General features: G+C 44.6%; 3 protein-coding genes across 4 annotated transcripts in view; 2 read left to right on the plus strand and 1 right to left on the minus strand.

Moving 5' to 3' along the window:
- LOC138964933 (EGF domain-specific O-linked N-acetylglucosamine transferase-like) overlaps nt 1-9,784 on the plus strand; it is a 54,233-nt gene extending 44,449 nt beyond the window's left edge. For both annotated transcript variants that reach the window (XM_070337014.1, XM_070337015.1), the window contains 2 exons: nt 5,855-5,957; nt 6,678-9,784. In XM_070337014.1, coding sequence (XP_070193115.1) covers nt 5,855-5,957; nt 6,678-6,938 — 364 coding nt within the window. In that variant the 3' untranslated portion in view covers nt 6,939-9,784. The remainder of the gene's footprint in view (nt 1-5,854; nt 5,958-6,677) is intronic.
- A 3,481-nt stretch (nt 9,785-13,265) lies between these two features.
- On the minus strand, nt 13,266-19,263 carry LOC138964934 (uncharacterized). Its single transcript, XM_070337016.1, has 4 exons — nt 19,030-19,263; nt 17,863-17,978; nt 17,146-17,290; nt 13,266-16,580 (listed from the first exon to the last, which is right to left on the minus strand). The coding sequence occupies exons 1-4, from the start codon at nt 19,111-19,113 to the stop codon at nt 16,200-16,202; spliced, it is 726 nt and encodes a 241-aa protein (XP_070193117.1). The 5' UTR covers nt 19,114-19,263; the 3' UTR covers nt 13,266-16,199.
- LOC138965613 (sporozoite surface protein 2-like) lies at nt 19,163-22,536 on the plus strand. The gene is made up of 2 exons (XM_070337792.1): nt 19,163-19,259; nt 22,250-22,536. Exons 1-2 carry the CDS (start codon nt 19,163-19,165, stop codon nt 22,534-22,536), a joined length of 384 nt encoding a protein of 127 aa, XP_070193893.1.
- Nucleotides 22,537-24,275: the final 1,739 nt, after the last annotated feature.

The following is a 24,275-nucleotide window of genomic DNA, read 5'->3' on the forward strand; positions in this document are numbered from 1 at the left end:
GAATACGGTGGTTCTCCTGGGCATACAGGCTTTTTGCCTCTGTTGGGACAGCAGCAGCCACCCACTTCGGTGGTGGCCGCTAGCTCCTCTCTTCAGCTGCCTTCGGTTGTTGGTGACTCTCATCTTCCTCTTAGTCAGGGGTGCGAGTTTCATCGATGGCCAACAGGATGGGCGTTCGGCTTACGGCCTTTCCTCGCAGCGTCATTTGTCGGGTTCTTTTGGCTATGAGCCGTCCCCTTCAGGTGGCGTTTCGGACTTCGGGTCCGTGTGAGAGGAGCAGCTGCCTTCGGCGGCTCTGGCCAGCTTCCGAATTTACGTCAGCAGTCGTTCGCGGCAGCCGCTTCCAGCTCCGGCCGGAAGTAGAGGTTCACTTGCTAGTGCACAGACTACTGTCACGTCTGGTTCGAGCCTTGTCCTATGACAGCGGTCGCCCGCGACAGCTGTTCTTCCGGTTCCGACCGGAAGTGTAGGTTCACTGGTTAGTGCACAGGCTACTGTCACGTCCGGTTCGAGCCTTGCCTTACGTCGGCAGTCGTACGCGACAGCGGCACTTCCGGTTCACGGAAGTAGTGCCTCGTTGGAAGGTTGACAAATAACGATCCCATCCTGCTTGAGCTGCGCTATACGTAAGCAGTCGTTCGCGACAGCTTCTCTTCCGGCTCCGGCTGGAAATGTTAGTTCATCGGTGTGTGGGCAGCCCATGGCCCTTTCCGGTTTGAGCTTTGCCCTTTGCACGGCAGCCATTTCCGGCAGCTTCGCTTCCGGCCTTGGCAGGAGGGTAGGTCAAGCGGGTAGTGCACAGGTTACTGTCACTTCCGGTTCTGGCCTACGGCCTACCTTTGGGTTCCGAGCTTCAGCTCGTAGGTGGCTCAGCACCAGCTTTGGCATAGCGCTGCTGTTGCTGCCGCACTTCCGGCTCCTCCCGGATTTTCCGGTTCAGTTCCCGCTGCTTCCGTTTGGTCGCCGGTGAATTTCGAACAAGGCTTGCCCTATGGGCATACAGGCTTCTTGCCTCTGTTGGGACAGCAGCATCCACACACTCCGGTGGTGGCCGCTAGCTCCTCTCTCCCACTTTCCTTGGTTTTTGATTCCTCTCATCCTCCCCTCAGTTAGGGAATGAGCACAATCGATTGCCAACAGGAAGGACTTCGGTTGGCAAAGAGGAAGCAGCTACTTCTGGTTTGAAGAATCGCCCTTTGTAGCTTTTCGCCTTTTTGCCTTTTCGCCGAGCCCCCCTCTTCGACAGGGGGTGGCCTCCGGCGTCGGTTTCGTTGCTGGTTCCTCAGGGTTCAGCTTCGGAGCTGGCATCGGAATGCCTTGCCGCTCCTGCGCAGGCTTCCTCCTTCGTGCCCTTAGCGGACCAGAGGAAGTTGCCTTGGCCAGGGTCGTCTCGTAGCCGCCTGTTGGCCTTTCCCCGTCCGCGTGCACCGTTTCCGGTCACGCCGGATCTTCTTTCGCTTCTTACGAAGCCGTTGAGGAAGGATTCGGTTCTGCCGCTCTATGGGCAGAACCTCCTATTCTCTGAGGAAGGGGGCTGACAACTTTTGGAACTCAGTTCCATTTCCGAGACTCTCCTGCGGGCGCTTTCTCGCGCTCTGGCAGATTCCTTGGCGCCCTTTCCCCTTAGTAAAGGGCAGGACGCGGAGGAAGTGTCTCACTCCTCTCCACACTTACAAGGGTGAACGAGGCACAGATGAGGCTGTCCTCTCTGCACTATTTCCATGCGGTCTCGTGCGGAAGGGACTTGTTTCTTGCCCACTCCCGGTTTTCTGAGGAGTCGACAAGGAACATTCTCAGTTCGTCATCCTTGGTGGACGGTCTCTCTCCGGCAGCCTGGCCTCTCATGCCAGAAGCAGGGGATTGAGACCAACAGAGAACAGCGGTTCCCTTCTTTTGAGCTTCAATTTGAAAGCAGCAAAAGCAGGCCGCTCCTAAGCAGGCTATACCTAAGCGGACTCAGCCTAAGCGGCCTACGTCCTCAGCTCAGGTGAGATTGTTTCTTTCACAGCCGTCATAGGTACGCTGGGTTTTTGAAACAACAGCCGGCCTTAGGGCTTCGGGGTTTTAGCCTCGGCGGGAGCAACAGCCATTTCATCCGTTGGAGGTGGTGGTTGTTGCTTTCCTTGTGCTTGTGGCTTCGGGCTTCAACATTCTTTCTCTTTCCCAGCGTATGGGTGCTGAGAGGTCGATTTCCGTTTAAAAGGGGGTTTCTGCCTTTGGGCTTCCCCGTTTTCTCTTGCCACGAGCTTCTGGACTCGGTCCAGGTTTGTCTTTCGCCGAGTCTGACTTTGTCTTTCTCTAGCGATCAGACGCGTTCTGGTGTTTCGTCCAAACTTAAGGTTCACTTGAGTTGGCCTTGGAGGTAACATTCAGATTTTCCTGAGGGTGCATTGTCTGGGCATTGCATGTTTGAGAAGTCATTCTTGGCTTGTCACTTTTTCTCAGGTTTTTTGGCTACTCCTCCCCTTTTTGGGCAGAGGTCTAGCTAATGTTCCAGTTTTCTCGGTGCTGGCCTCTAGGCCAGCATCTTTTTCGGCGGCTGAAACTTTTGGTTTCTTACTGTGCCTGTGTACTTTGAGTACTTTGGTGCAATGGCCGGCCTACGGGCAGCAAGGCTCTCGGCCTTAGCCTGTGTTATAGTCTCCTGCCTGTCGTGTTGCGACTTTGGCAATTGGTTCTTGTGACTGCGGATTTCGTCTCTTCCTCTTCTCCATCATGCTTGCATGATGTGAGTTGGGACGATTTCTGCTGGGTTGGGCTTCCGGCCTGGTCACCCCTTTTTCACTTGCAACTATGACTATTACTGAGAACTCTGGTCTCGGGAGGCTGACGGCTGGTTCGCTTCACGGTTTTCCGTCTTTCTTACCAGCTTTGTCCTTTCTGTTTCGGGTTTTTTTTATTCATTTTCAATTACCTACAAGCAGTCTGCTCTGCGATCACGCTGGCTTTTGTCATTTTGTTTCCGGTCTCCGGTCACATTAGGATTTGGCCACTGCGGGTCCGCATTTGCGGTGCTTATGCACTACCTTAGGTCGCTTCGTCCCCTTTTTTACCCCTCTCTCTGCTTTCGCAGGGATGGGCAGGGGACGACCGGTGACCGTCTCCCTTGAGTTTTGCTCATTGAGTTGGACCCTGGTACTTGATACTCAGGCGTCTCTCTCTTTCCGGTTTGGAGTTTGGTCACTCTTCCGGAGCTGACTGTTCTCTCAACGGCCTTTTGGGCCTCACTCCATCCCAAAGTTTTCTTACTTTGGCATGGTTGCCTTATGGTCTCCGTGAGGGTCGGTCCTTTTCAGGGCTTAGCCGGCAACCTTACGCACGGATCTTTTCCAGGCCATTAGCATTTCCTTCCATTTAAGGGGGGGGGGGGGGGCAGCTTGTCCTTCCCTCTACTTGGTCGGGTTTATCCAAGACTGGGGTCCTTTTCCGGACTGTTTTACGGTTCAGAAGATTGGAAGAAGTGCTGGGCACAGCTTACTGGCTCTCTGAGGTCGTCTTTCGCATTTCTTGCCTGAGAGACATCTCGGCTGTCAATCAGGGTGGTTCTCGGTCCGTTTCTGTCCTTTGGCAGTGGGCCAGTTCCTGGCAAGGGTTTAGAGTGAGTCAGTGGTTGCTTTCTCACGGGATCCTTTCCTGACTTTTGGCAGTGGGCCAGTTTCTTGGCAAGGGATTTTCTTGCCCTCCGCCTTGTCATAGCTTATGCTATCTTTCCCTCGGCTCGGCCCGAGCTCATTTCCAGGGCCTGGGCCTCCTCCTTGGCCTTTTTGGCCTATGGGGTTTGGATGATGTCCTGCGCACAGCTTCTGGCGCTAGGATTTTGTCTTATCAGGTTCTGCAGACATTGCTGCCCTCTGTCAGGACCTATTCCTTCCTTGGCGGCAGCTGGCTTTTGTCTCTCCAGAACTTTAGAGTGAGTTTGAACTTTTTGATCTTACCCACCACCTTGTTGGAGTTATCTGCTAATATGTGACTCGGAGTAAGAATATGTAATTTAATCTAACATTTTTAATTAAATTTTCATTTGATTAATATACTTACCCGAGTCACATAGGTAATTCCCTCCCACCTTCCCCGCTTTTAGTTTCTTTGTATTCTAGAAGTCGAATGAGGGTGTCTCGTATCGGGTACGAGATCTGTGGCGTGATGCACGCTACGGGAGGCAACCCAGGGTAGCAAGCTTGCTACTTTTTTGCTTGGGTTGCTTCCCTTATACTATAGACGGGATAGCGTTTTTCAGTCTACCTAGCATCTCGACTGCGTCAATGCTCATATGTGACTCGGGTAAGTATATTAATCAAATGAAAATTTAATTAAAAATTTTCGAATTACCTACCACTCTCGTTTTTGACTCACATGCGAAGCAAAAGTGAGTCTATGTACTCACCCGAGTCGTCCGTCCGTCCGGACGTCCGGAAAACTTTAACGTTGGATATTTCTTGGACACTATTCAGTCTATCAGTACCTAATTTGGCAAGATGGTGTATGATGACAAGGCCCCAAAAAACATACATAGCATCTTGACCTTGCTTCAAGGTCAAGGTCGCAGGGGCCATAAATGTTGCCTAAAAAACAGCTATTTTTCACATTTTTCCCATTTTCTCTGAAGTTTTTGAGATTCAATACCTCACCTATATATGATATATAGGGCAAAGTAAGCCCCATCTTTTGATACCAGTTTGGTTTACCTTGCTTCAAGGTCAAGGTCACAGGAGCTCTTCAAAGTTGGATTGTATACATATTTTGAAGTGACCTTGACCCTGAACTATGGAAGATAACTGTTTCAAACTTAAAAATTATGTGGGGCACATGTTATGCTTTCATCATGAGACACATTTGGTCACATATGATCAAGGTCAAGGTCACTTTGACCCTTATGAAATGTGACCAAAATAAGGTAGTGAACCACTAAAAGTGACCATATCTCATGGTAGAAAGAGCCAATAAGCACCATTGTACTTCCTATGTCTTGAATTAACAGCTTTGTGTTGCATGACCTTGGATGACCTTGACCTTGGGTCAAGGTCACATGTATTTTGGTAGGAAAAATGTGTAAAGCATGTGAGTCGTATGGGCTTTGCCCTTCTTGTTTGATTCTGAATTTTGGAAGGTTGGCAGTCCATCTGTTATTGGATTATTAAGAAGAGTATGTGTTGTTAAAAACCGGCACGGTTGGCCTAGTGGTAAGGCGTCCGCCCCGTGATCGGGAGGTCGTGGGTTCGAACCCCGGCCGGGTCATACCTAAGACTTTAAAATTGGCAATCTAGTGGCTGCTCCGCCTAGCGTCTGGCATTATGGGGTTAGTGCTAGGACTGGTTGGTCCGGTGTCAGAATAATGTGACTGGGTGAGACATGAAGCCTGTGCTGCGACTTCTGTCTTGTGTGTGGCGCACGTTATATGTCAAAGCAGCACCGCCCTGATATGGCTCTTCGTGGTCGGCTGGGCGTTAAGCAAACAAACAAACAAACAAAAATGTGTTGTTAAAAGGGATGAATGAATAGACAAATCACTACATGATTTGGTAGACTTTAAGGAAAGCTAACTTGAATGCTCAGATATGGTGACGTTGTAAAACATCATTATTGATACACCTGAGCAATCAGGGAAACTTGGGATTCAGCATTATTACCAGTTATATCATGAAAGCATTGCTTGTGTGTAAAGTTAGTTTTTCTTCCTGCGATCTGAATGGCAAGATAAGAAAAGAGAGTTGAATTTTTCTTTTATACAAGAATTGAAGGACATTTGTGTTAGCTATGTTTATTCACTTTTGCTCATGCATGTTTTTCTATAATATGTTCTTCCTTCCAGTAAAAGGGTTCAGCATTTTTATTTGCCATTCTTTTTTCCCTATAGATACAACTGTGAAGATTCAGACTGCTACCATGACTTGGCGAGACTGCGTGGCATTCGTTACATGACGTGGGAGAACAAAGATAAACTCATACAGGAAGATGAGGTGAGAAAAAAGATGTTTAGATGCATTATAATTCCAATTTCTTAAAAATGTGCAGATCACTGTGTTTCAGAAAAGGCAATTAGAGGACAGTCATTTGCACCAGGAGGGACAACAAAAAGGAAGCTTAATAAAAAAAAAAAATCTTTAGCTCAGGCCAAAAAAAAAATAGATGTGGTTACGGTAACATAGCCAAAAAAAATAGGATAGGAAGGTAGGCAATCACTTTTTTTTTTTAAACTTTTTTTTCTAATGTGTACAAATTAAACCTACTTGACAGGGAAATAAGTGTGCGACTCGGGCGCTTTCGCTTTCATTGCGTTTTCTGCACTCGTTTTCTTGTGTGTTTTTTGTGTGTTTTTTTTGACAAATGTAATAAAAAGTTATAGGGTCGGCCCCTAAAAATAGGGTAGGTCGGGTTACCGTAACCACACCTATTTATTTTTTAGGCCTCATGTGCTTTTGAACTTTCATCAACGTATGGCCAATAGACGAATTCCGGAAATAACTGTCGGTTTTGTATGGGTTGTGAAAGAGTGAGTTCCCTTGAATTTGCGCAGACAGACTTTGCCACGTGCTTCCTGTACGCGTGTTTGAGACACGCCCTCTCGCTAGTGACTGGCCTGTAATGTCTGTGCAAATGCAAGGGTACTCACTCTTTCAGAATCCAGAGTTATTCCGAAAATCGTCTATTCAAAGCCTTTGATAATTTCTGTTTTACAGGGTCATCACCCAACACTGGGCGCTCACGCTAAGTTCACCAACTACGCCTTCGACGTAGAAGAATTCATGCGACTGGTGCGTAAGGCGGCTCAGTACGTCCGCAGCCACCCAGCCTTCATTGCTGCTCGCAACAGCAAATTTCCTTCACAATCTCCGTCCAAAACAGAAATGAATACGTCAAAACCAGACGCCAAGTCCGCCAAAAAGCAGCAAGAGCCTCAGGCACAGAACAAGCAGCATCATCCTCATACTGATCTGTGATTTCCATGGCAGCTTTTTTTGTCAGAATAGTATACAGACTGACAGATCAGATTAATAACTCTGTGCAATTCTTGTAATAATTTTCTTCGGTGCAATTGCCTGAATGATTTTCTGTCTTCTTGTTAAGATTTGTTTTTTGTTATCAACAAGGTTTTGATTTGAAAAGGGAAGTTTCTTTTTGATACTGACCTGTTTGCTGCTGATGGTTTGTGTTTGGGTTGTATAACACAAGTCTAAGGCTTTCCTAGTTCTATTACAGAATTTTTACATACCTTTATATTGCATGACTTGTATGATAGGGTTATGTTTGTATTTTTTGCATAAAAAAATGATGCATTCTTTTTGTGTGGGAAAAATGTAAATAAGAGAAAACAGTTCATCGGTTCAGAGAAGTGCAATTAAAGTTCAGTGGTTGTTTACCTACACATCAGATTTTATGGTCCAATGTTGTTAATAGCTACTGTTTTATGGTCCTATGCTGAAGGTACTGAAAAATCTTGGGAATGTATCATTCCCTTTTGAATTCAAACTTGCAATCTTTGCAAGTTTAATTTTCGGGGGGAACGTTTTGGTTTGGTTGGCATCTGCAGGTCTTACTGCAGGTACTGTTTCTCTGACTTAGGTGAAATAGCATTCAGTTGGCGGCACATGAACTGTGAAAATGGGGAGCATGTTGTGTCTGTTCTGCATAGGTGTGTGTGTGCGTGCGTGCAGGTCTGCATGCATGGGTGTGTCAGTGTGTGTGCGTGCGTGCAGTTCCATGAGTAAAATCCACAATCATTCTGATGATCTTTGTGTTCATGAAAATCCTATTGCTTTGAGAATGGCCTACCTCTCCGTTTGTAATAAACCTGGATGTGGATTTTCATGCGGATAATCAGCTTGTACTGTATAATCATCGGACTTCAAATTTTCAAACGGTCAATGTTTTACCTGGCGTTGCTGGTTGACTTTGCGTGGACCAATCTGTAATTAAATGTGGTAGGTTTTATCTGTGTGAAAACGTTTTGTTGTTGTTGCAGCGATTGTTGGTAATTTCATGACCTTAGCGCACTGTAGTTGTGCTTGCTTGCATTTGACTATGACATAGAATATGACTGAATCTGCATGTGGCTATTTTTCTTAAAGGTGGTTCACTGCTCTTAGTCTAGGGAGCTGTTAGGGGGAAGAATTTACCCGATGCTCCCCAGCATGTCGTAAGAGGCGACTAACGGATTCTGTTTCTCCTTTTACCCTTGTTAAGTGTTTCTTGTATAGACTATAGTCAATGTTTGTAAAGATTTTAGTCAAGCAGTATGTAAGAAATGTTAAGTCCTTTGTACTGGAAACTTGCATTCTCCCAGTAAGGTCATATATTGTACTACGTTGCAAGCCCCTGGAGCAATTTTTTGATTAGTGCTTTTGTGAACAAGAAACAATTAACAAGTGGCTCTATCCCATCTCCCCCCCTTTCCCCATCGCGATATAACCTTCGTGGTTGAAAACGACGTTAAACACCAAATAAAGAAAGAAAGAAAGCTGAAAATACTGCACGAACGATGGGCTTGGTGGTAAGACGTTGGTCTTCTAATCGGGAGGTCGTGAGTTCGAGTGCGCATGGAAAAGATCCTGTAATCCATGTCGGAGTTCGGTCGGTTATGGAAACACGAAAATACCCAGCATGCCTACTCAATGAAAGCGGAGTGAAGCTGACTATGCTCTCAGAGTATAGTTTGGGGAACCCAAATGGGCAAACGAGCTCACATGTAACCAGAAAATTCTGGAACGCTGAAGAAGAAGAAAATACTGCACGAACATTGCGTGTCCATGGATGAAGTTGATGTAGAGCTTCTGAACATATTAAAATGTTCGTGAGATGATGAAGTTATTATCATATGATTATTTACTCGTATGCTTCACTCATACACCCTTGAAATCATAATGGGCTATATTTTAAGCTACCTCTAGGAAAATGCAGTTTTTACTGACGAAATCCCTTTTTTTCTTACATGTTCTGGTAATTTAACCTGCAGAAATTGGAAGCAATGATGTAAAAGCACAATCACTGAATGATCAGTGTGTCTTGTAATTGTTAAAAACTACGACAAACATAACCAAGAGAAAGGTTCTTTTAGGACCAAATGTGTATATCTCTGCTTGAATTGGTATTCATAACTGACAATCCCCTTCCAAGTTGTCACACTTCCATCTTTTTGTAATCGTTATTGTTATACATTGTACCCGTTGCTGTTGCTTAAGAAATACTGTTTATATGAAATATGTTATTGCCTTGAAACGTTCGTAATTGTCTTTCAGAATTGTGCATTTTACAGTGAATGAAATGTGGAGTATGCCCCGCTGTGTTGCCCAGTTTTGAGGTCATAATATAGCACATTTTTCCTGGTAGCTAGTGTACAATATTCATCTAAGTATAGTTTTTCTTCGTAAAAGTGATTGCATGTTTTGATTCTGTGGCAGTTTGTATGCATCTGATGTTCTAAAAACTATTTATCATCAAACTGTTTTTGTTCAGTATTGTTTTAAAAAACAAACCACAGCACCATTTTTTTTGTCTTCATCATGTTTTGTCCACATTTGTCAATTTTTATTTTTAAAGAATCATCTTTGTAAGATATTCGCCCATACCAGTTTTAGTAGTGGGAGACATTGTACAGTAGTAGTATATTTAGTCAATCATGCATGATTTTTTACATTCTGGAATGCATATATACTATGATGAGGAGACAATATTTTATCATCATATTTAATGGCAGTTGTGTGTTTTACTCACCGCTCTTGCGGTGGAATTAGGAATAATTCTTCAGCATGAGGTGCTTCTTGCAATAAGAAATAAAACAAATTGGGGACGATATTGTGTTCAAGTGTTATGTGTCCGTGGTGGGATATATTGAACTGAATTTGTTGCTGTTCTCTTTCTCACTGAAATTATTTTCATTAGTATCAATAAGACAACCATTTGCATATTTAATTATTGCCTCGTTCTCTTTTGCTCTCTCTCTCTCTCTCTCTCTCTCTCTCTCTCTCTCTCTCTCTCTCACACACAAACACACACGCACACACACACACACACACACACACACGCACGCACAGCTATAACTGGTACCTTGCAGAATGTAACTTGATCACCTCTGAAAACAGCATTGCTAATTTTTCGTACTGTCTTATTTGTTTATTCTTAAATAATGTACTCGGTGACATGATCATTAATACATGCACATCGTTACGCACACACACACACACAGGACCTGACACGTGCACACGCTGACTCACGCGCGCACACACACACACCCACTACACATGAATAGAGAACAAAGCGTTTTACTCCACCAATGATGTAATTATTTTGTTACAGAGTAGGAGAAATCATTTTTTTTAATAATCATAACAACGCACACACACACACACATACAAATTGGCACACACACACACACACGCACTGACACACACACTGGCACACACACACACACATGAATAGAAAACAAGCGTTTTACTCCACCAATGATGTAATTATTTCGTTACAGAGTGAGAGAAATCGTGTTTAAAAAAATCAAAGTATTTTTTCCAAGACATTTTACTTGGAACATGTACATTAATCAAATTGGTTATAAAGAATATCACACCTCAACAGATTTGCATGTCATCACTGTCTTTGCATACAGTTCTGAATTTGACGAGGACTCATTTATATTTAGATATATGAGAAATAATACCATTTCACTGAACACACAAAACGTTGAGAAGCACGTTTATTAACGATGATCTTTGAAGTTCAAGTTATTGTTTCAATTTTTTTAGAGTGAATTTATCTTAGTCTTACGACTGGGAATTGCAGTTCTGTTCCTCCCGTCGCGATATAACCTTCGTGGTTGAAAACGACGTTAAACACCAAATATTAATAAAGAAAGAAAGAAAGTTCTGTTCCTACAAGATCCAGGAAGCAAAGGGAAGTAAGCGCTCTCAACAGAGACAATAGAACGATAACCTCCCTTTGTATCTTGGACCTTGTTACATGTATTATTACTTTGCCATACTGTACTTGGTTATGGGCATTACCAGTGGTCGGTTAGTAGACTCCTCAGTGTTTTGAGTCCGGATTTTTCTAATGTCATACTTTAAAAGCCGAAAGGAGAGCATAAAACACTTGGTTTTGGACAGTGGCAGTCAACCACTGACTCAGTTGCGGTGTTGGTGGCGTAAAATGTATCCCAAACCCAAAACCAAACCACGTTCCAGTAGGTCTTATGGGTTCATTTTGAGGTAGGGTGAAGTCCCTTTCAAGTAAAATATTACACAAAGAAATCACAAAAACAAAATTTCATGAAAAATGGTTCTTTTTGACTTGTGTGGCTTAATTCTTCGCTGCTCAAACCAATTTTCCTGGCCACAAATTTTCGTCTTGATCTAACATTCCTGCTGACGAACATTAGAGAATCATATTGGGCTGAATACAGTAACATTCATGTGTTCTAAGCATGAGCAAATACATTGTCAATCAATAATAAACAAACACAATGAATGCAGGATTATTATAAAAAAAATATCTACAATGGAGAAATGTAAGCAATGAGTGAACAGACACTATAGTATATAGAGTGTATTTGTCAAATGTGTTACGTGTAATGTGCATATAGTACAGGTCTCACGCATGCTTGTCAGTTCACACACACACACACACACACACACACACACACACACACACACACACACAGGCACACACACCGTGACACACTCGCACACACATGCACATACACTGACCCCCCCATATACGCACAAAATCACAGGATCATTCGGAAAGAAAGCTAAAAATGTGCTTTTTATTAAAGCATAGACCTATATTAGATAGGTCCCTGATTAAAGCGATTAGTTCAAGTTGCAGAACACCGCAAAATAAAAGATCGCTGTGGAATTGTGTTCGTAAGTTCAGTTAGCGTATTGTGAAACCGCCAGGACAGACAAAAAACAACAACACCTCAAAGAGTGATAATAAAACATTTGACAATCAAAAATGGGGAAATAATGTACACACGTTAAAATGCTGCATACTCTGGCGGGCTGAGACTCAAATGAAAAAAAATTGAAAATTAAATGGAAAAGAAGCTCATTAAGAACAGTCATTACGAAAGAACGAGCAAAAAAACATGAAATCAAATGTCAATCAAAATTCTTGCAAGTCAAATTCCCACAAGCAGCAACAACCATTGCGTTTATCACACTGAACAGTTCTTTGTAGTCAAGAATTTCAAGTCTCTGGTTGCTTTTATGCAAAATAACAAGTCTCGGGTTGTAATCAATAAAATGTACAGAGATACACATGAGATTGTGAACGTCTACACAGCCGGACTGAGTGGTCTTCAACATTTGTAGCAGGTCTTATATTCGTTTCAAGCTGTATTTCGCATCCTCCACCAAAATACTTAAAGAGGTCCAGCCATTCCAAAAAACAAATATCTTGTGATAGTCAGTGTGCCTGAAACAACTGGGAAAGTGCACAGCTTGCACTATAAGGAAGATGCGCACTGACTCTCGAGAGAAAGTGTTTTTGGTATATTGTTTCTGAAGGCGTGATGCCACAAAGGCTCAAAACTCTCCGTTTGACGTCATCTGCGTGTGACGTCAGGAGTCCTTGTGACGTCACCAAATCCTTATCAAAAGACTGTTGAAGGTTCGTTCAAGCGCAGAAGCACTCATGAAGGGAGTCATCGTCGAAAAATGAATGTGTCACCATATTTCCTCTCAAGTTTTTCCAGCGTGAACTGTCTGTGCCCGTTGAAAGTCGCTGTCACTTCTTCGCGAAACAGTGTGTTTCTTCAAGATAATCTCGGATTTTGACAGAAGACTGGATGTTTTCGTAAGAAGCTGACAATGTTGCTGACAATGATTTGCGTCTTTGGAACCGGAGATGAGAACATTTGCTGTATTCACTTCTTTTACTTTTTTTCAATTTTCTCTCTCGTTTCTTTCGCCCCATGTAAAAACTTATTTGAAAAAGCGAGTTTGGGGTGAGGTATATCGAATGGTACAGTTACAAAAACACAGCGACTATCGGCTTAAAGTAACATATCTTAATGACCTGCCATGCTAGCTGCGCTTATGAATCTCCGTGTTCAAACTGAAACCCGACACTCGTCATTCTTCTGATATAGTTAAAACTGCCTTTTTCAGCTTTGTCAATTCAATTTGTAAATCCCCCTTTCAAACCATGCAAGAAACGTTTCCCTGTTAAAACCTCGCTTGTTCAGATTTGCTGTTCATAACCTTTTTAATTTTGCCATCATGATAGACTCCCTTCTTTTTTTCAGATTTTTTTTTAGCGGACGGGGTGGAGGGGGGGGGGGGTTGTTGTGGATCAAATGTTTGTTTCCACTTCGTTTTGCATTATTTCTGAAGAGTTTTGGAGAGCAGCTTCAAGGTGTCACGCGACAGCTTTTCTGCCCAGCTTCTCTCAGAACTCTACCTGCTTCCCCTCGGCCACTTCAAAAGGCGTCGGGTTTGAAGGGTTACGCTGAGGAGGTGGTATATCGCCGTAGCGTCAGTGAAGAACTCAGTGACGCAGATGTTAAAGCAATAGCTCAGAACTGATACCTGAGACCCTTGCCTTCATAGTCGAGGATTGGGTGGAGGAGGTGTCAAGCTAACACTTCAGTATTGACACTGAGGGACTAGATGATGGCTTCTGAAAAACTTAGCCTCAATTACGAGAAACTAATAAAAAGACGACTTCTTTAAAAGGCGTTAGTGATAGTTCTTGACACCCAACAGAGTGATTGCAATGAAGAAGAAATACCATTGAAGAATTTTTTATCATTTTAACTTTGGAGTTCAGCTAAAAAAAGAAATCACGCAGGAATAGTATGGCAATTGTTAGTAAGAATGCGTGAATGATATCGCTAGCGTGCATTTTTGGTCGCAGTTATTGTTTCTGTCCTGTCTTTTCCGCCTTTTCTTGCATCTTTGTTCTTTTTCCTGCAACACGCGAGTCTTTGCAAGTGTATACCCAGCATTCTTGATCAGTCATCAATACTGTTTTGATATAGCATATTCTCGGGGATTTCAAGAGTTTATTTTACGAGAGCATCGAGAGTTCTGTGCCAGCTACAGTCTTTTGGGTCTCACTTCTCTATTTGATCAGGACCTGGGGTTTTCGGCGTTCATGAAGAGATCCTTTTTCACTGACATTTAAAATATACATGTGAGGTACTAAGAGAAACTTGACAAGGCACCAAGGCTCAGACAATCTGTGTGTGACGTCTTCCGCGTGTGAGCCCTTGTGACGTCATCCAATCCTTATTGAAAGACTGTTGCAGGTTCAAGTGCAGAAATACCCTCTGATACCTATTTAGCTAGGACTCTCTCTTTCACGCAGAACGTATTCCTTCTTTTCATATTTTTCATCGATCACTGGGTTGTTGTTTTTTCATCCGTCGAATTCTGGTGTATATTAATTTTTCCAGCGTGGTCGATTAGTTAAGATTCGCCCGATGGCGTCCACATTTTATGGTCATCGGCTGTTTTGGATCGTATAGTGTTGCACATACCAGGCTGATGCTCTCGATCTTTCCCGATCTGCATTTTGTTATTGGGAAACACGAAGTAGCGGATGCCTTTCAGCTGTACGTCATGTCCTCACTCCTCATCTTCAAAGGGCAAGACTGCTAAAAATTGTCGAGAATCCTGTGCTGGACGCTTCTGATCCCATTATCTTCAAGTCAACAATTGTGTAAGCCACACGAGTCCCCTGTTTACATCTTGGAATCCAGTAACACTCGAGCTTTCTTGCAGCAACACTCGAGCTTCCTTGCAGCAACCATCGTTCCATGCAGCAACAGTAGAGCTTCCTTTTAGGTCACATTTTAACAAAATGCGTAAGCCACAAGAGTGCCCTGTCTACGGTTTGGGATTCTGAAGTGAAGCCAAGCAACCCTCGAGCTTCCTTGCAGCAACCCTCGACCTTCCTTGCAGCAACCCTCTAGCTTCCTTGCAGCAACCCTCGACCTTCCTTGCAGCAACCCTCGAGCTTTCTTGCAGCAACACTCGAGCTTCCTTGCAGCAACCATCGTTCCATGCAGCAACAGTAGAGCTTCCTTTTAGGTCACATTTTAACAAAATGCGTAAGCCACAAGAGTGCCCTGTCTACGGTTTGGGATTCTGAAGTGAAGCCAAGCAACCCTCGAGCTTCCTTGCAGCAACCCTCGACCTTCCTTGCAGCAACCCTCGACCTTCCTTGCAGCAACCCTCGACCTTCCTTGCAGCAACCCTCGACCTTCCTTGCAGCAACCCTCGACCTTCCTTGCAGCAACCCTCGACCTTCCATGCAGCAACCCTCGACCTTCCTTGCAGTCGCATTTCAACAAATGCGTTGTGCCATACGAGTGCCCTGTGTACGGCTTGGAAGTCTGAACCCAAGCTACCTTCGAGCTTCTTGCAGTCACATTTCAACAGATAAGGGCAAAAATCTTGTAGCGCTTCTGCTAGAGAAGACTATTGGCCGTTTTTCGTTTGAGGTTGCGTGAGAATATTGTCCTCAGATTCGTTGTCAAAACTGAGGTGGATGTCAAACGCCTCACAGTTCATTTTACGTGTGAAAACCAGGCAGGCAGCCTGTGCTGCTTGCTGAGAGAACGATGCGGGTAATCACCCCCAGTAAGGTGTCTCTATACTCTCGAGGCCCTCAATTGGTACCCTCAAAATCAAGGAAGAGTCCCAGATCCCTTCCTGCAAGTTCTTATTAAGCATTCAAGGCTATACATCGATGATGAATTAAAGTACACAGCATCCGACACGCTTTCTTCTGCCACCATTTCGCACAGGTGGAAGTCTCGAAGGTGTTGGTGGTGGTTGAGTAGACAGCTCCCAAGCTTCTCATGACACTGTTTCTCACAGGTAGACGTCCAGATTTGACGGGTTGCAATGACGATAATTGAGAATACATTATCATCCCACACGCTATTTTACAATAGTACCGTCAAATATATGGTGCGGCTCCGAAGTTTTCCCCAGCATAGCCGGTAAAAATCAGGCGCGGATTGAGAATCTACAGTCATATATTCCCACAAGCTATGTGTCAAGATTCCACAATGGTACCGTCAAATATAGGCTGCGGCTCCAAAGTTTCCCCCAGCATGGCCATGTTCTCAGGTACAAATCAGGCGTGGATCGATATTCACAGTCATATTACCACAAGCTCTCTGTCAAGATTCCACAATGGTATCGTCAAAAATATGGCGCTGCTCCCACTAAGCTTTCCCCATTTGCACATGATGGTCACAGGTAGAAGTCGGGAGGGTGGTGGTGGTTGTTGAGGGTGCTGCTGGTCATGCCTCGCGTGTTGCTGTCGTACAGGTGATCGTTCTTGAAGCTGTCGTACGACAGATCAGGGTGCATCTCGTGCGGCGAGGGCGCGGGCAGGTGGGTGTGGGGGGTGCGCGTCAGGTGAGGGGGGAGGTTGGACGGCGGGTGGTAGACGAAGCTGCCGGCGATGATGGAGGGCTCGTAATGACTGTCGTCCGCTCCCCCGGCCCCTCCCCCACCCCTGGGGCAGAACTCGCGCTCACTGGAGTCGTCTCTGGGGTCCAGCATGGCGGCAAGGGCGTGGCGCTGGTTCATCTGTCTCCTGGGCGACATGTAGGGCCTCGCGATGTACACCTGAAATAGCACGGAACAAACATGGTTACAATATGGACTATTTTGCGATTCGTCCGTCTTCTGGGAGACTTATGAGGCCATGCGATGTTCACCTGAAAGGTCACAATAGAGACATTAGAACATATGTGGACGAGGCGGCAGTGTCGCTGGTTCATTTTTCTTCTAGGCGACATGTAGGGCCTCGCGATACACACTTTCAATGTCACGGTGGTTAGACCTGGAAAAGATCGTTAAGCACACAGTATATGACGAGTCTAAAGCTTGAAAGAGGTTACGATGGTTCTGCTGATGCAGATAACTATCCTTAGCGGATTATAACGGTTCTGCAGCATTTCTGTTTTTCCGCAGAATAACTGAATAAAGTCATAATCCGCTAAGGATAGATAACATTATTGACACAAGACAAATATGACTAGTCGGTTTAGTCACCATATTTGTATTATATACACACATTGCAATTCTCCCCCTCCTCCCACCCTCTTCTCAAACTTTTCGTCCCCCCCCCCCCCCCCCATGCATTCTCGCTACACACAACAAAAAACACAGCAAAACACACGGAACGTACATCAGGTTGCATGTGGGCGTAGGAATGCAACGGCTTGGGCAGACCGGTGATGTCATATGTAAATAGTGGCGGGTCACCGAACAGGGTCAATGTGTTCTTCTTCCGGTGTGCCGCCTGACTTCTTCTGTAGTGAGAATGATGACGCCTGAAAAATACAATTACAAGCAATGGTTACCATGTCTGATTATTTGTTTTAAATTGTAAATCAGTAGACTTGTTTCTTCTGGAAGCGTTGCTTGATATGCTACATACGTACGTATGTCTTCACAGGTATGTACTGAGTCTTGTTTCTTGTTCATTTATATACGAATAATTCGTTCAAACCAACAGGAAGTTACAGCTGCTACATGTACATTTACAGCAATGCTTGAGTTTCTAAGAGCACTTTGGTGCTAAAGAAAAGTCCAAGCTTTTGTTTTAAGCAGGGAATTATCGTTTAAGATTATTCTTCCTTTTCTATATGTTCTCCGTGCCTTAGCCTACATTTTGACCGGAAAGCTGCCGTTCTCATTAAAGAATTGTTATCTTTCTTGCAAGGGATCATTGTTTATATCAGCGTGGATCTCAACAATTCATTGTTTAGTCCGTATAGGGACAACAATCTACTGTGACTCAATCATTTGATTTTCAAAGTATGAATTGGTATCTTTCTTCCACACATGATCTGTGACATCCTAAACCAGTCTGTTTCTGATCATTTTCATCCAAAAGACTCACCTCCGTGTTCTATTCCAGTGTTTGAAGGAAGCGTAGATGATGAGAGCCAGAGCAATGACGGACAGACCACCCAGCGTACCGCCCAGAACGGCTTCCGTGGGAAACGTGTTGCTCTTCTGAAACAACCACATACAAAATTATCATTAAACCAAAAACGTTTTAACTGTAGATTGAATAATTGAGACAGACCGGCACGGTTAGCCTAGTGGTAAGGCGTCCGCCCCGTGATCGGGAGGTCGTGGGTTCATACCTAAGACTTTAAAATTGGCAATCTACTGGCTGCTCCGCCTGGTGTCTGGCATTATGGGGTTAGTGCTAGGACTGGTTGGTCCGGTGTCAGAATAAGGTGACTGGGTGAGACATGAAGCCTGTGCTGCGACTTCTGTCTTGTGTATGGCGCACGTTATATGTCAAAGCAGCACCGCCCTGATATGGCCCTTCGTGGTCGGCTGGGCGTTAAGCAAACAAACAAACAAACAAACAAACAAATTGAGACAGTAGGTGATCTGGGGTGAGGTGCACGAACCGAAAGTGGGTGCCACCCACACGGGAGAGAACAAACCGCGGGGTCTGATTCGTTAAAATCAAAACCAATCTCAATTTCAACCAATCCAACACCACGGCTGGCTCTCACCCGGTTGGGAACTTTCTCGTGCCCCTCAGCCCTGGTGCAAAGGAAAGATTAGCCAACCTATTGACTAATCGACCGACTGCCTAACTGTCGGAGTAATGAATGGATGGGGGTAGGGATGAATGCATGGATTGACGAATGGATTGACGGGTAGTTCGCGGCGTCTGGTCGTTGTGTGTGATCAATAGAAACCGCGACTTTTTAAGTCGGAAAGCGTAGTCTACGTATTGCACGCAGTTGTAACAGAAAGTCAAAAGAAAGAATGATTATTAGCTGAGAATTAATATTCAGTATAAGTAGTTGGTAATTTGATCCCGGCTTACCAGACTCTACTCATGCTCTAAGACAGTACCGTGGATGTTACTCATTGCTTGTTTCTAACTGAACAGTTGAGTTTATAGTACCGAAAACCAAACGAGGGGAGGGGTATGTGGAGGGCACTGGAGAATAATTTTAGCGATTAATGAACTGCTGGACAGACGAAAAGGTGAGAAACTAGGATGGTCAAACAGATGCTCCTCCATAAGAATACTGACCGTGGTAGTGCCAAACTGTTGACCGGAATGTGAGCACGCAACGGGAGGGGGGCATGCGGGGTCTAGCACGCTTTGGTCCCCCATAATGACGTCGTAGAAGGATGATATCACAGAGAAATGACGTCACTAAGGGATGACGTCACGCGTGGTGTTTGAGAAGACCGGCCCCAAAGTCAGTTCCTGCGGAGTCGTGGACGAGCGAGGGAAGAAACGGACCTCTGAAGTGTTGCGTAGTTTTTTTACCTGCAAACATAAAGAGATACAGTTTGTCAATGGCAGTTGTGAGAGAGAGAAAGAGACAATGAAGAAAAGCAGATATTGACGATAATGACAATGACGACGACGACGAACAGCGTGATAGTGCACACAATAAAATAGAAGAAGAGAAAATGAAGAAAACAAATACGACCAAAATAAGCAACAAGAAGAAAAACGTGATAACGAAGAAAAGAAGATGATGACGCGGTGACCACGACAACGACCGAGGTGCGAGTTAACAAATTTAAAAGATAACAAAAAAACCAACAACAAAAAAAGCCTCATCAGAAGAAGAAGGAGAAAGGAGAAATATAGTTACAAGACCAAAATATGCAGAGAAACACAGAAGAAGAATGTTCACGTGTACCTTGACTTTTCAGAGCATAAGAAAACATCTCGTACTAAAAGTATTCTCTAATAAACGTGCTGTCCTTATCATTACAAATCGTGTTTTTGCTATACCTGGTTTCAGCAAAAGAGGAAGAGGAAAACAAGTACATGTACTATGCTTAGTTCTACAAGCAGGAAATCTATTCTTTATTCGGGATTTCCTTATTTTTCTGACGGTATATTTTCTCCCTTTTAACATAATCAAGTATTCAGAGAACGTTAGAGGGGGTGAGGTGGCCGGGGAGTTTGGAAAGAGAAGGAGGTTCAAGGTAGAGTGTTTTTTGGAGGAAGAAAAAAAGTAAAAGAAGAATAAAGAGAAGTAGAGGACAGAACGACAACAACAAAGGTTTGCAGTGTGAGGACAGTACCCACAAGCAACCAGCCAACATGTTGTCTTTGACACACACTTACACACAAAGACACGAGCACATCGTCACACAAACATGTGTACTCAAAACCTCCAAAGAACAACATTCTGTATGCTCTAAACTCTAACAGAATAACAACAACTTTAGAAACAAACATTCCATTGAAGAATAACCTACAAAATACCTCGCAAGCCAGCACCAAACCCCCAGAAGACAAGAAGCGACAAATAGCGAGGAGGAGAGGAATGAGGACAAAGGAAGGAATGAAGGAAGGGTATAGAAACTTCTGGAAGAGGTAACAGAAGTTCAAGGCCGCGGGCAGCGTTTATCTACATCCACAGGAAAGAAGAACCACAACGATGTCATTGTAGGCGGGAAGGAAAAGGAAAAGCGTGCAAAAATCCATTCTTTCTGGTATATGGCTCGCTCCCACCTCGAGAGTCAAGGTCTCAAGAAACTTACACGGGACACTTGAAGGTCACCTTCAGACAAGACTATACCTTCTCCATGACAGTTTGCTCAGTTGCTCTATACAGTCAGCAAGGAGTGTGTGTTTTTCTTACAGCATCATCCTCCCAGTCCAAGGCCAGCACCGACAAAACAAACACAAAATCAACCATCAGACCTTTCGCTTATTTGTCTACACGCGGGCGAAAAAAAAAATTTGTTTGAGGGTTGCGGGGAAAGGGAGGTGGGGTGAGAGAAGACGGGTGGATGGGGAAGGAGGGGTTATAGGTCCTTCACCTCAACGTACCCGAGAAGAAAAGCGGGTAGGGGTAGGCACTAAGTGGTCGGTACAGTCTGGTTATACAACGGAGTAGGCTTTGAAGATGTCATCCCCTCAGAAGGAGAAGACCTTCAAAGTTGCACTGGCTTCTTAATTGCCGACAGATAGTAGGAGCGTGCGAGACAACAGCACTCGGTGCGTTTAAAAGGCGGATTAGGTTCGAGATTGTTCAACTGTCAGTGTTCAGTCATTTTAAATGGGCACACCCCATTTGCAAGAGGCTGATTGCGAAAAGTGTAGTTGTCTAAACGTCAGGGTGAGTTTTACTGTTTAAAGAACAATTTGTCCTCGAGTTTACATCTCTCTCTCTCTCTCTCTCTCTCTCTCTCTCTCTCTCTCTCTCTCTCTCTCTCTCTCTCTCTCTCTCTCTCTCTCTCCCCCTCTCTCTCTCTGTCACCTTGTCTCTCTCCGTCTCCGTCTCTCTCTCTTTCTCTCTCTCTCTCTCTCTCTCTCTCTCTCTGTACCTCTCCCTCTTTCTCTCTGTCTCTGTATTTCCCCCTCTTTCTATCTTTCACTTTCTCTCTGTCTCTGTCGCTCTCTCTCTCTCTCTCTCTCTCTCTCTCTCTCTCTCTCTCTCTCTCTCTCTCTCTCTCTCTCTCTCTCTCTCTCTCTCTCTCTCTCTCTCTCTCTTTCACTCCTTCTCTGTCTCTTAGCAGAGTCTCGAAATACAACAGGGATTTGACCTTGACTTCCTAACATGCTCTCCGCTTGTTCGTACCTCCCTTCAAGATTTCGCCGCCTCCCTGTAAGTTATCATTTCAAAAGCAAGAATGTGACCTTGCACGGCATCCATTTTGCTACTTGACTCTTCCCCTTTCTCTGCCCTGTGCTTCCGCGGTCAAACATTTTAGTTTGACTTTTGTGTTATTGTGTTGCCTTTGTCGCGTGCCTGGCGGCGCAGTTCTTCCGAGGGGAATAACCTTCAACATTCTTGAAAAGTACAAATTGCCTTTTGACATAGTGTAACGTTGATCAGGCAATGTAATAGGAGAAGAATAAGCTTTTTGTGTGAATGTTGAAGAACCTTTTTTTTTAACTTTTATTTTTATTTTTATAGAAAACGACCGTGCGGCGAATGAAACAAACGATCCATTGATCCATTCAACCGTCCATTGGTCAATGAGTAACACATAATTTATATTTATATTTATATAACCGATCAAACAGTCTACCAACCCATCCAAGCATCCATCATTGAACAATAGAGGAATTCCGAAAATAACTATGTCGGGTTTGTATGGGGTGTGAAAGAGTGAATACTCCTGCTTTGAGGGGGACAAACAGTGCACCTGCCAATCACTAGCGATGGGCGTGTCTAAACCACGTGGACAAGGACCACGTGTGTATTTTTTGTTATACCCCAAAAGGCAAGGGTATTCACTTTTTCACTTTTTCATAACCCATACAAACCCGACAGAGTTATTTTCCAACATCGTCTATTCAAATAGAGCGGTCAACCAGCCCAACCAGCCCAACCAGCCCAACCAGCCCAACCTGCCCAACCAGCCCAATCTGCCCAACCAGCCCAACCAGCCCAATCTGCCCAACAAGCCCAACCAGCCCAACCAGCCCAATCTGCCCAACCAGCCCAACCAGCCCAATCTGCCCAACCAGCCCAACCAGCCCAACCAGCCCAATCTGCCCAACCAGCCCAACCAGCCCAACCAGCCCAACCAGGTCAACCAGCCCAATCTGTCCATCTGAAGCTCCTTTCTTCCTCCCTCCTTCAAGCTGTCTTTCAAACTGTCTCTCCATCCGTTCACTCATCCTTCCCTCCATTCATTCGTCAGCCTGTCTAAACGTGTGTTCCTCCCTCCACCTACAATTATTGAAGATTCTTTCTGTCCGACGTAAACGACAATGATAACCACCAAATTGCAAGGGATAACCGCACTACCTAGGATGACGGGTGCAATGGCCTAGTGGTGAAGACGTCGGCCTTCCGTGTGAGTTCGAACCTCAGCCGCGCCTGGTGGTGGGCTAAGGGTGAAGATTTGTCCGATCCCTCCGGTCAACTTATCTGCAGACCTGCTAGTGCCTTATCCCCGTGTACAAGCAAGCACAGGACCGGTAGTCCATGTCAGGGTTCGGTTGGTTAAATAGAAACACTTAAAACACCCAGCACACATCCTCCGAAAACGGAGTATGACTGACGGACTAAAAACGGCCGTGCGCGTAAAAACCCGCTCGTGTAATAGCACAAGTGTACTTGGGAGTTGCAGCCCATGAACGCAGAAGAAGACACATTACCATCGTTCTTCTTTTACTTCTGCGTTCCCGACACCATGCTAAACTGTCAATGTTGTTGATGAGACAAAGTCTGCAGTTTGCTGGACCTCACAGTTTCTTATTTAGGTCCACCATCTCCGGCCAGAAATCGTGTGCCAGGTCCGCAAAGGTTGGGCAATTTTACGGCCAAGGTTCAAGCTTTCACTACCAGGACATGTACGAAAGATGCTGCGTATGCAAGATTGGAATTTGTTGCGGAATTAATGCAACAGCTAGGTTGGCACTGGTGTATGATACAACATTTATTCAGCAAAAATCAACAACAAACAAAACAAAAACAAAACAACACATAAACAAAAATCCAACTTTACATTGAAAGCAGCCAAGATGATTGTAGGATAGCTTTTTGATATATGTCAAAGTGGAAGGATGCACTTATTCCTTGTTCAAACTTGGACAGATCCGAGGCGTGTATAGGATGCTTTTACACGGTATGGAAAGTATCTTTGAATTATTTCATCATCCAATCTGTTATTCTTCCAAACCACAGTTCAACCAGTTTAACCTCAACCCCTTTTTCGAAAACAAACCCCACACACATCCCAAGTTGCAGCCTTGCCGCACGTGCGGTGCTGTATACCCCGGGTATCTCAGCCACCCGCTTTCTGACGTGTGCTTGCCATGATGGGTGAGCCGGGTGCAAGGAAAGAGAGACATACGTGAGATGTGGCAGGTTGCATGAGGAGTTTTGTTTGTTCCCGTAGGCTTTGGCCACGACCTGACGGGATGGCGTAGGTCATGAGCAAGAAGGCATCATAGGCCCTTGATGTCATTGATTAACCTGAAGGCCTTAGTCAATTAAGTCCAAAGTCTTTTTACCAAAACTTCAGTGCTAAACCTTCGTGCAGCGAGCTTCGTGGAGTAGACTTCGCGAAGTCGAATTCGCTAAATAAGGCTTTACTCAGGCAGACAGGGCTTATCACAACTTTGCATTCTCTTTTGATGTCTCTGTTCAGTATGAAGTATTTTTCGTAACCAGCTCCAGGGCTCACTGCATGCTTACAAAAAAATATTATGTGTTAGTTATTTTTTTCTCTCGTTAATGTCAATGAAGCTAATTAATTGGTTCCGGTGCCTGTGCTAAGTACAAACACAGTTTCGTCACGTTTGACAGCTAGTTACTTCAACTCACTGATCTAAAAACAACATCGATC

The sequence above is a fragment of the Littorina saxatilis genome, linkage group LG4, assembly GCF_037325665.1.
Source record: "Littorina saxatilis isolate snail1 linkage group LG4, US_GU_Lsax_2.0, whole genome shotgun sequence".
Lineage (NCBI taxonomy): Eukaryota > Metazoa > Mollusca > Gastropoda > Littorinimorpha > Littorinidae > Littorina > Littorina saxatilis.